At 38.5% G+C, this 12,617-nt stretch overlaps 2 protein-coding genes across 2 annotated transcripts in view; one reads left to right on the top strand and one right to left on the bottom strand.

Annotated features, from left to right (window-relative positions):
* LOC149251673 (Ypt/Rab-GAP domain of gyp1p superfamily protein) overlaps window positions 1-12,617 on the bottom strand; it is a 452,310-nt gene that overhangs the window by 227,683 nt on the left and 212,010 nt on the right. The gene's annotated exons all lie outside the window — the stretch shown is intronic.
* LOC149251674 (uncharacterized) lies at window positions 809-1,366 on the top strand. The gene has a single exon (XM_089456562.1). It carries the CDS (start codon window positions 809-811, stop codon window positions 1,364-1,366), a length of 558 nt encoding a protein of 185 aa, XP_089312688.1.

Raw genomic sequence — 12,617 nt, 5'->3', positions numbered from 1 at the left:
AGAAATAAAAAATATTTGACCCAGCATCCAATCTCCAAGTTTATATGCCAAAGTACATTATTCATCAGTGTTAGCCCACCAAAGCAGCACCTAATACAATATGCCAAGCCCCGAGATAAAGAAAGCATAAAAATGGAACAAGAAATAGAGAATGAAATGTATCTGCCTCATGAAAAAGGTCTTACAGATTTCAAAGGTGATAAGTGGTTGACACAAAGTCGGTGAAGATCTACGGACAATAAAAATTTCGGACCCCCCTCATTCGAAAGCTGCTTGATAAGAGTGGGGGGCTCCGAAATTAGTTGTTTCACGAAACCACCTGTGATTACGTGGCATCATTTGGAGCATTTCAATTCCCCCAGGTCGAAAACTGCTTACTTGCAGCACCCCCTCCCCCCTAATCCCATTGTTGTTTCAAGGACAGCGCAAAGGATAATTTTGCAAGCAGCGTTAAGGTGGCAATAAGATCCTTGTGTGGCCATGTTTCAGATGCACAGTGTCTATCTTCTCTACAAGAACGACAGCTACTGTAAATCAAAGTTTTTCTAATGAATTTGGGATGGCAGGTATCTTCTAGCTCAACTAATGATGCTTGGAATGAAGAGATGGTGTCCTACCTCGCCCGGTTTATTCACATACATTTGAGGATCCATGGCTTGTCACTACATCTGGGGATGACAAGATTAGTTCTGTTGGTAGCAATGGGGAGAATTAAGGACTCAGTATTGGGAATTGATAACCGATTGGATTGGAGCGCGGGGACCTTGTTATCTTTTTCTTCGTCCATTAGCTTTCCTTAGTATAATTTATGATGAAGGTTCCTACGTGGAGATTGCTTCGAATTAGAAGTACTCTGAGCTTTGTATGGTTAGTTTCAGTAACCTGTTCCCATGACAAAATTGGAGCTTTTCAATCTGAGAGTCGAAAGAGACAAGATTCCCCTTCATGGTCTCATGAAACCCTCAACAGTTCTCCATCCAGCCTTTGTGAAAACTGTGGCAACAATGGCTCTTGTAAGCCTTTCCAAAGCTCTGTGAATTGGTTAGAAAATGAATACTACAAGAAGGTGCATATCGTGGAGGCTAGGAACTTCAAGAGAACAGAGGATCAAGAAGCTGAAGGTGCTGATCCAGACAATCCAGATAATGAAGTTGTTGATCCACATAATGTAACGGAAGCCAATGGAAAATTTTGCAGGCCCAGCTCACAACGCCATTGGTTTTCTCATTTGGTGCCTAAAATCTCTATTATTTTGGTGGTAGTAACTGTGGTGGCAGTAGCAATTTGCTGCTACGTTCATGTAACCAGGCCAGACCTCTTCCAGGAAAAGGGATCTGTGGCTTTGCAAGAGAAGAACCATGCTTAAAACAAAATCTAAGGTTTTTGGCACTCCTGGAAACATTGAAGATGATCCTACTGTTGACATTATTGAAAATATTTTATGTTTCAAGCTATCATCTTCAATAAATGTGTTTAATGGGAATAATGCAGTGCCCAAATTGCAGAGATATTGAAGAGGGGCAGTGGCTTTATGAAAATGGTTGTAATTCACATGAAGACATTCCATATGAAAACATAATTTATGAAGATGACTCTGACATTTATGGTGTTTCTGAATTAGTATTTTCATATGAGCATATTGATCCGATCAATTGGTGCCCTTATCAAGGTTCATATCCACAGTTTTCAGTTTCTTTAGAAGAAGTGGAATCTTTGGCAAGTGGTTATCAAGATGTTGTTGTCATGTTGTATATGAAAATGTTTCAGTCACCTGTCATTTGGTTCTTCTAGTGAATCTAGCCCGTTAAGGCACCAGCTTGGTTATGATTTCATGATTGGAGCTGTGCGGTACATAGAGAATGAATTTGTGGGAGTAGAAACTGCTGAACCTTCAAGTTTCGCATCTTCAGATTCTAGGAACTCTTCTCATCCTGTACTGCCAATGTTGAGTCACATATGGCTTAAATTCTGAAGTTATTTCAGAGGTAGTGGAAGTGGAAGCCTTTCAAAGTCGTCTGGATTGGGTTATGCAGAAAGGCGCCAGTTTGCCTCTATTCTAGAATAGTTTTGGGGGAAATTAGTTGATTTCCATGGGCAACTGACAGAACAACAAAGATTGAGGATTGTGCTCCTTAGCAGATTTTGAAAGATATACAAGGTACTCTTGTTGCAGGCAGTAGCTAAAATTTTCAATTTATCACTGCATGTACTTCTATGCCTAACCTGTATTCTAGAAATGGGCAGTTAGAAGGGAAAATTATGCATCTACAAATTTCGATACATCCTTAGATGTTAAAGAGAGCCATCATATCAACAGTATGAGTCTGCAGGATCAAAATTTAATTCAAGTCATAGTGATATATTAAAAGAATCAAATGCACAATTTGAGGAAATGTATCATCATCTGAGCACCCAAGGATATAAGTGACGAGCTTATCTTCATTTCCATATTTACAGGGCATAGTTGGCAGTTAGAAAACAAATGAGCAGATTATGGCATGAAATCAGCATTAGAAGATCATTTTGCAGATTTCTGGCAAGCAATGAACCAATTCCAAATTTCAATGCACAATACTTGCAAACAGTTCAAATTTTCCAGCAGATAAATTAGAGATATTATTTTATTTTTAGTTATTGTTCAGGATTTTATTCCAAAATTATTGTAACAGTTTAGAAGAGATTTATTCTATACATTGTTTCATTTGTAATCTAAAAGGTTGGTTTTTGATGCCAAAATCCTGTCACTTTCTAAATATTTTACTACAGAAATCCTAATTGAAGTATTCTAGCTCTAGTTCTTGACAAGAATCGTGTTTCCTGTATGTTTTTCTAGTGCTTTCATACCTTATTCTACACATGTTTAAATTAACATAGGAGATCCAAGTAAGAAGAGATTGAGTGTCAATCTCAGTGATATCCCCTGCAAAGTTATAATCATTTACAAATATTAATTAACAGGACTGTTTGCCTTGGTTAATTCCTCTACATCTTTTAATTGTTGCCTTCTTCCATCTCTTGAATGTGTCTTGTTTGGATGTGGAAATCTTCTACACGCATCCAAATTTCACTGTTTGATTAAGTATTCAGTATGACTGCTTAATTATCAAGAATTCCCTTATATTCTTCTGTCAGATTCTTTAAAAAGATCATGTTCTTCTGTCAGGCTGGAGGTTGTTGCTTTGACCAAGGACTCTGTAAGAGGAGTATTCATTCATAAACAGAGATTGGAAAATCATCAGCAACCACCCAAAATTAAATCATAAATCTAGCCATTTTGCTTCATAGGTTGTTGTCCAGTGACAGTAAGCAACGTTAAACAAGGCCTCGTAACAATTGAGGGAGCCCCCTCTGGTTCAAGGGCCAGCTTAAACCTAAAGATTGGTCGAGTTGGTTTCTAGGTGTAGTTTTTGCAGCCAAGGACTGCCTATGAGAAACAAGTAATGCCACAAAGAATGAACCAAATCCTTGTTAGATACCCAAAACAAGCCCCCAAGGCTAGCAGCCATCACAAGAGAGTTCTGAAGTGTAAAATGGCTAAAACCCCAAGTGAAATCCTCAAGAAAGATTTGCAAAAAATTATATGAAACCCTTGATAGGATTTGATCTTGAAGCAGAAAAGGATTTCAAACACTTGTGGCCTCAAGGAAAAATGCTAGACAGCCTCACGAAAATTTCCCTAGCCCTGAAACCCTAGCTGTCTAGGCTAGGAGGAAGATTGGGGCTTCAGAAAAAATGATTTTCCTTGAAATTCGATGGAATCAATCCTGCAAAAATATGTACAAGTAGATCCAAGCCAAAATTGATACCCTCTCTTCAGACCTGAAAAGAAAACTCAATAAAATCCCACAAATATATACATGATAAATAGAAATTGTATACAAGGTTAGAAGAAAATATATACAAGATCTATTTAGAAATTTACAAGAATAAGCTCTTCAATCATAGATCTATTCATTAAGGTTTTACAAATAATTTTTGAGAGAGATTTAAAGATAGAAGAATTTTGATCTAGAGCAAATGGCACGAAAACCCCTTTTTTATTTCCACTCATAAGTCTTTGAATGATCCCACTATGGATTCCTAAGCTTCTATGCCTTGACTAGTTGGTTATTTCAACTGAGAGTGTTCCCAAGTATCCAAGGTATGATCAAATATAATAAATTACTACAAACTTGAAAAAGGTTTGTTAGATCTTCAGAGATTTGGATAGCACAGTGGAAGAGGAGTCTAAGGGTTTAACAGAAACCCAATAGATCTACTCCACCTAAAGTGTTTCTCCAGATCTAAACAATGATGCAAGATAATTGTACACCAATGAATCTTCAAGAGCTAATGGAAATAACAATATTAAAACATCAGTAATAACATGAATCTCAATAGATTAGAAAGATATTACCATATAATTGAAGAATAACACCATAGTTTTGCCCCAAAGACTTTATCTTTATTGCTCAGAAAGAAATATTACAGAGCTTCACTTAGCCAAGAGCTCAAGATTTTTCATGATACAAATGAGCATAGAGCACCCTTATATAGAAAATGATAGAGCTAGAACCCTCCAAGTGGAAAAAATGGCTAGTTTGCTTGATCCGTGGCTTGATCCCTCCAGAAAAAACTTGAACCCTTGATGTTGTTGCACATATCCATAGAATATTTCGACCTCCTTGGTTGAAGAGCTCGATGGACCATTCTTTGACTCTGGAGTGGCCTTGGACCACTGGAATACTCCAAAAGTGTTTGACTCTAGGGTTACTCCAAAAGTGTTTACACCATGTTTTGTGTGCTTCATGAGCCTTCGAGTACATGTTGTATGTTCAACCCCTAGATGGTCAAAGAAAGATTCAAATATCATAAATGTACCATGATGGACTTGCATTGTGGAGATAGTTAGATTAGTGATTGCTTAACCTTAGCTAGGTGTCTTCTCCCCTTGGCATTTGATTTCTTGTGATAGTTTGGTGGAATCCTTTTGCCAAATAGAGAGTTCGTTTTCGTGGAGCATCCCCTACCTTGGAGAAGTATTGTGCATCCAAGAGGAGAGACATTAGGCTCTATATAGCATGGGGTTGCTTGAATTTCTTTTCAAAGGCTTGAAGTCAACATGGGGATGCTTGGGTTGTGACAATTTACTTGTAAGGGGTAATTTGGCTAGTGGATTACATTGCTTTGAAGAATCAATGGAGTCCGTAGAGGCTTGTGATAGAGGGATATGGACTTACCTTGTGTAGCTACATCATCTTGGATCCCTTATTCTCTATGGCATCACCTAGGAGCATGAAATGTACATTGGAGTGAAGTGCTTCACTTGTGTTGTCTTTCAAGCGCTTATTATACATTGCTTGTAAGGGCTTAGAACCACATTGTATTGTTGGTCTCCCATACTTGTAGCGAAAGCACTTATTACTTAAGGATTTAATTGGATACAACCAAATATATATATATAAGAATCAAAAATGAAAAAGATGGTATTACAATGAGCCTTGTGATAGTCAACTTATATCATTGACTGGTCAGAAGGCGAAAAGGGTATATGAGATTTGACATTTCATTAACTAAATAACTTATCAGTATTTATATTATTATTATTATTATGTTTATGTCTACAACATTGCCATCCCCTTAAAAATTGCTTTGTCCTCAAAGCAAGGGTAATGAGGGATATAGCCAGTGAAAACTTTATGTTTCGAATGATGAAGCCCCAACACATAGATGGCAAGGTGTGGTTTGTTAACAACACAAACGCACCAATTCACAATATGTTTCGTCTCAAAGCCTTCTTTTGTTAGTGTTTGTAGCATCGGATGTGTTCTAGCCTTGAAATTTTGTGACGAGGCTTCATTGCATGAGATCTCCAAAATCCAAACATTGTTTCTAGAAATTCCGCCTAAAAATGACTTAATTAGATTATTAACCAAATTTTAAATATTTTCTAAGTCTAAACTTAGGGAAAATGGTAAATTAATCAAAATTAATTAAGTCAATGCGAGAATCATCTAGAAACTCACACAGATAAATCCAAAGATGATCCTAGCCATTGATTAAGTTTTAATCTTGGTCGTTGGTGCTCCAACAAAGGATTACAAGAGGAGATCGATGTGGAAAAGTCGAGTTTCAGTGCCAGAGGCTAGACAGAGGTTCCGAGGGCCAGGAGAAACATTTTCCCAAACAGCAACAGACTAGACGGCTTAAGTAGAGGATGATTCAAACTAAGTGCAAAAGGGACTGCGCTAGGGAGACGCAAAGCCAGTGTAGAGGCAGTTTGGACGGCTCACTTGGAGCTGTGGTCAGAGCCCGAATTTGCCTATGGGGTGAGGAAAATTCCTCACTAGCGCAATTTGGCATCCAAATTGTACTCGGATTATTTCACTGCTGCTTAATAATTAAAACCCTCAGTTGCTGCACCAATTTTCCCATGTTGGGTTTTCCGGGGACTTTTGTCCAAAAATAATTGTGTTATTTTTATGTGTGTGTGCTAGCATTTCTTCAAGCGTTTATGCTTCCACAATTTTATTTGTGTAGATTGCAGTGTGATATATTCAATATTTGTCGTAGCAAACAACAAATAAGTTGTTAAATAAAATTAAGAATTAGGAGAATAATTTCCAGTTGCTGCAATAGGATTCCAATTTGGAATTTTCGTGGAACACGAGATTCTTTGTCAATCAGATCACACTCTTGTTGTCACAATATATCACTGTCGTATCCAAAACCTGCTCAAACAACTCTCCAAAGAGCTTCCTCAACCATATTGCTTCACAGCTAGACATGCTAGCAGCAATGTACTCTGCCTCAGTCATGCTAAGGGCAATAGACTTATACTTCTTGTTCATCCAAGATATCATGGCAAATCCCAGGCTAAAACAACACCCTGATGTGCTCTTCCTGTCAACAACATTTACGGCCCAATCAGCATCAAAGTATGCATGTAGTTTCACATCTCCGACAGTATATCTCAATCGAAGATTAATAGTCCCATGAAAGTATCTCAACACATGCTTAGCAATGACCCAGTGTGCATGTAGAGGCTCGGTCATAAGATGACTCAAAGTCTTAACTGCAAAACATATGTCTAGTTGAGTGTTCACAAGGAACATCAGTCCCCCAATCAACTATTGCTACTCAGATGGATTTGCCAAATAAGGTCCTACAGCTTCTGCACTTAACTTCTTGAAGTTCATCTCCATCGATGTGGCCATGGACTTACATTCTACCATTCCAAATCTTTCCAGCAACTTAACAACATATTTCCCTTGCAAAAGGGAAATCTCACCAGGTTTTTGCCACACATCTAAGCCCAGGAAGTAGTACATCAATCCAAGGTATTTCATCTCAAATTCAGAGGCCAACTACCTCTTACACTCGAGAATAAGAGGCTTTCCACCTGTCAAGAATAAATCATCAACATATAATACCAAAATTAGGAGCATACCTTGGACAACGTTGAAGTAGAGGTTTGGATCGGCATTGCTTCTTGTGAATCCAAGCTTCATCAGGTAACTATCAATGTGGGCATACCAAGCCCTAGGAGCTTGCTTCAATCCATAGAGTGATTTCTTTAGCCTGCACACATGAGTTTTCCTATCATGTACTTCAAAGCCCTGTGGTTGCTCAACATATACTTCTTTATGGAGAATGCCATGTAAAAACGCAATCTTCACATCCATTTGATGAATAGTCCATCCCTAACTAGCAGTTAGAACAACCATGGATTGGAAAGTAGTATAGCGGGCAACTAGTGCAAAGATGTCATCATAGTCCTCTCCCTCTTTCTAGGAGAAACCTCTAGCCACGAACATTGCCTTATATTTCTTGATACTTCCATCCACTTCATGCTTGATCTTGTACAACCATTTAGAAGTCACAACAGGCTTCCCTTTGATTCTTGGAACCACTTCCCACACATTGTTCTTTATGATGGATTCATATTCCTCGGCCATAGCATCTTTCCATACATGTTCTTTTGCTACTTCATCAAAGGTGTGTGGTTCATCCTATATGATGTTGCTCATAGCCATAACGTATCTCTGATATCGACATGGCTTCTTGCTTTCCCTGAAGGATCCTCTAGCAGCAGCATGTATCTCAACATCCTGTAAGGTGTCACAAAGCCAAAGTGGTCTCTTCCTGGCAGGACGATCACACAGAGGGGGTCCAAGGGTCCATGGATTCCATGGGTTCCATGCGATCATTAGCAAGATCAGACTCAGGCCCAAGAATGGAAGGGCCCTCTAAAATGTCCATGGCATCATCCTATTCTCAACATTGGCAGGGGGAGGAGTGTCCCTTGCTTTCCCAAGGGAAGCATCTTCATCAAATGTCACATCCATGCTAAACTCTATATTCCTTTGACCAGGCACATATATTCTATAAGCTTTAGAATTTTCACAGTAACCAACAAATGTACCTTTCTTTCCAGAAGCTTCCAACTTGTTCCTCTTGTCCTTTGGCACATGAAAGTAGACGGGACAGCAAAAGATCCTCAAATGTCCAATATCGCGCTTCATACCTGTGACAACTTCTTTGTGTGTCTTATAACCCAAGGCTTGATGAGGAGTCCTATTTTGAACATAGATTGCAGTATTTGTAGCTTCTCCCCGTAGAAACTTCGACAGCTTTTGATCATGCAACATAGCTCGGGCAACTTCCATGATGGTCTTGTTCTTTCTTTCAGCCACTCCATTTGCTTGAGGTTGTAAGGTACAATAGTCTCCTTCTTGATTCCAGCTTTCTTGCAAAATTCAATGAACTCATTTGAAATGAATTCTCCTCCATTGTCAGACTTGAAGACTTTGATCCTCTTTCTGGTTTGATTCTCTCTCAGGGCTTTGAAGTCTTTGAACATATCGATTGCTCGGTCCTTGTGCTTCAAGAAGAATATCCATTCCTTGCGAGAGAAGAAATCCACAAGGATTATGTAGTAAATCTAGCCACCAAGAGATGTTATTGGCATGGGTCCACATAGATCATAATGTATGAGTTGTAGAATACCATTGGTCCTTCTCTTGCTATAAGGGAATGGTCCCTTTGTCTTCTTTCCACTAGCACGTCCTAGATAAACCCCATCATGATATGATTGAACTTTAGGCATTCCAGAAACCATCTCCTCACCTTACGCAAGGCATCATAGTGAAGGTGAGTGAATCTTCAGTGCCACAATTCACACTGATGATTACTATCATGAACCAATGCTTGGATTGGTCTTCCATTAACTTTGTATAGGGCTTCAATTCTTGATCCCAAAGTGAATGCATCCCTCAAGCGAGATTCCACATAGGCCAAGTAAGAACCTTTCCTCTCATAAAAACAACTCTTATTTCCTTGTCCTCCAAGGCAAATATTGATACAAGATTCTTTTCAATCTCGGCACATATAGAACATCCTTTAGATGTATGATTTCACCAAAATACAAATGAAATTAAACAAAACAAAACCCCTTCACAGGATAAGTAGAATTGTCCCCAAGAATGATCTTCAAATTTGTCTCCATCTCAACCAATTTTGAGAGGACTTCATGATAATTAGTGAAGTGTCTAGAGGTTGCACTATCTACCAACCAACTATCAAACAAAGCTAGAGGAGAGGAACTAGAAAGAGTAGAAATAAGAAAATATTCAGATTTAGCAGTTGCATTATTTCCATACCTTGAGTTCCTTGATCTCTTGAGATGACAATGGCCTTCTTCAGGATTAGTAGGAGCTTCTCTTCTTATTCTATCACTAGACCTGTAATTTTTGTAGCCACAATTGTTGTTGTAGGACCTTGGAGCATTTCTCTTTTCGAGACAGTCTTGGGCATAGTGACCATGCTTGTGACAATTGCAGCATTCAACTTGTCACCTCTCCTTTCTAAATATTCTATTAGAGTCTTGGGATTCAGGGGCAGGCTTTTTTGAATTAGAAGGTCTTCCTCTCCCTTCCCTCTTCTTGTCTTCAGCAGTGAATGCAGAGGGTCCTCCTTTTTCATGCTTTTGAATTCTCCCTCTAGATATCATCCTAGTCTCTTCTTGAGTACACTTGCCAACAAGCTCATCAAAAGAAGGGAACTTGTCATTGTTGCTAATAGTTGCAATAAATGTCTCCCAAATCAAAGGAAGACCTCCAAGTGCAATTAGTACCAGCTCTCTATCAAAAGTAACTTCTCCAGCGGACAACAATTGATCCCTGAGTTGGGATATCCTCATGAAGTATCACTGCACAGTGTCTCCCTTATTCATCTTGATGTCCTTGAGTTGATTCTTCAAGGATAGAATATGATTTGAGTTGTTGACTTTGTACATCCTAACCAACTTATCATACATTTCCTTAGACTTCTTCAACATTGAAATATAAATAATCAAATGGTCTCTCAAAGAATCAATAATAATTTTCTTAGCTTTGAACTCACCTTTCTTGTACTTTGCTTTCATAGCAGAAGAAGCATTCTCCTGAGGCTTGGGTACCTTGCATTGAACATATTCCAAGACATCATTCTCATTCAAAGTCACATCTAACCTGCTTCTCCAAACAACATAGTTAGATGAGTCATTCAACTTCTCTTCAATCTTGAAGTATGAGGAAGACATCTTGACCAAGTCAAATAGTCTTCTTCAATTTAGATTCCTTCAAAGGTGATTGCTCTTGTCTCCTTGGGCTTGTATTCAACTCAACTCTGATACCATGTAAATTTTCCAATGGTGTATATTATGACAATCACTTAATTAATTTCTTCTTTCAATAGCAATCACTTTATCCAATAAATTCAATCTTCCAATGACAGTGAGCAATTGTAGACAAAACAGTGAACCAATTGCACAATAGAAGACAAACTAGAACAATAGAGACATTGTAATTTGGTCAAAGACCAGGGGAAAACCCCACAAGGGGTAAAACCCTTTCCAAATTCTTCTTTTAATAGACTGTCATCAAACGTTCAACAAAGAGATACATAATCCAAGTACATCAATAACAAGTCAAAGATCAAAGCCTTGACTATCCAAACAAACCATCCAATATTGAATCTAAGATGAGCCCAAAAGTCAAATCTGCAATTTCTGGTCAAAGTCAATAGCAATCAACTCTGCGCTAACCAGTCAACAGTCAACATTCAAAGTGCTCCAAAAAGTTCAATCAAGGCAGCAAAGAATTTGGCCTCTTTTCCTCAGTCAAACTTGGTCAAAACAATCACAAATTTTTTCCTCAAAATTAGCAAGGTCAACCCTGCAATCAAAGTTGCCTCAGATTTGCGGTCAAATGTGGTCAAAGTGCCCAAAATTGTTCATCCTTCTTTCTCATGAATTTGACCTCCAAGGACAAATCCAAATCCCAAGTCAAGACTGTCAACAAAATTTCTCTACTCTTCGAATGTGTGAGCTTAGACCCTACAATTTCAAAAGTAGTCAAACCAATCAAGAGAAGAAATGATTGTGTGATGATACCTCCAAGTGATGCCAAGTAATGTCTATTTATATGTGGTTGATGTGGTCAAGTTTCCTTGCGCAAGCCGACTTGTAATTTTTGTGTAGATGTGGTTCCACAATAAAAATAATATATTTCCTTGCGCAAATTAAATTCTTCCATGGGCTAGTAGAGTCTCCAGAGAGTGAGGAGGGCCTCCCAAAGGAGGGAATTTCTCCCTGAGCTGCCAAATTTCAACATAAAAGACAAGTGGAGCCAAGTTGAACCTCTAAACTACGAACAAGAGGCATACACAATTTGATTCAAAATATAAGCAAATTGGACCTTTTGGAGTTCCATTTATAATCTTATGTAGCACTTCACTAACTATGCAAATCAAAATTCCTCACATGGGCAGATGACCATCATGACCATCTGCTTACGTAGAATCTACCCCATAATGCTTGAACCGTCCAACGCTTATCTCTTAGAACATCAAAAAATGTAATCCCACAATTTGTATCCAATTCTATGACCTCCATGTTCATAGCTCTATATCAGGCATGAGCACATTGAGGAATATCCAAAGTGGCCACTTTGTTTTTGACCATGGACTTGTGTGATTGAGCTTGTGAACTCTAATTCAATCCAACAAGACAGACATCATCACCCTTCTACAGAGCAAGCTGAGGAAAAAGAACAGTTGCACATACTCTTGTAACCCCAGCTAGAACTAGTAGCACAAGGTCATACGCTACTAATGCATAATTATGTACAAGTTGCGGAAAAACAACATCTCCAGGTATCTCCATTCATTGACCAACAAATGCTAAGTTAACATATGATACAGAAACGGGTACCACATACTTATCAACAACAATTATTCCCACTGTTTTAGAATGTACCTAACCACCCCTGTTCCAAAAAAATGCCTATCATGCACTTTGTTAATAAAGGCAGATGGTGGTATATTCGTCTCAACCATGAGAAGGGTTGACTCAATGATATTCAAAGCATTCAAAACAAATGTTTGGGAACCATCGCTAAGATTGATACCAAATTATTTCCTTGGAACTTCTCTGTCTGATGATGATACCAATGGTTGGAATGATGTATCGTTGAAAGTAAAAGAAATTGAAGAGGAAATTGCAGGACCCCTTTTCCATAGTCCAGTTTAAGTGTCTTGAATATAGAGTTGGGGCTTTGCATATCAATCATGGCCATCAATACTCATAGCAACAAACA

The sequence above is a fragment of the Pinus tabuliformis genome, chromosome 7 (assembly GCF_031772625.1).
Source record: "Pinus tabuliformis cultivar Carrire ecotype Pingquan chromosome 7, CPIR1, whole genome shotgun sequence".
Classification (NCBI taxonomy): Eukaryota; Viridiplantae; Streptophyta; class Pinopsida; order Pinales; family Pinaceae; genus Pinus; species Pinus tabuliformis.
This window is presented reverse-complemented; position numbering and strand designations above follow the sequence as displayed.

Bases quoted from the DNA above. Each gene is read 5' to 3' on its own strand.
- LOC149251674 (XM_089456562.1), top strand. From the start codon at position 809: ATGATGAAGGTTCCTACGTGGAGATTGCTTCGAATTAGAAGTACTCTG.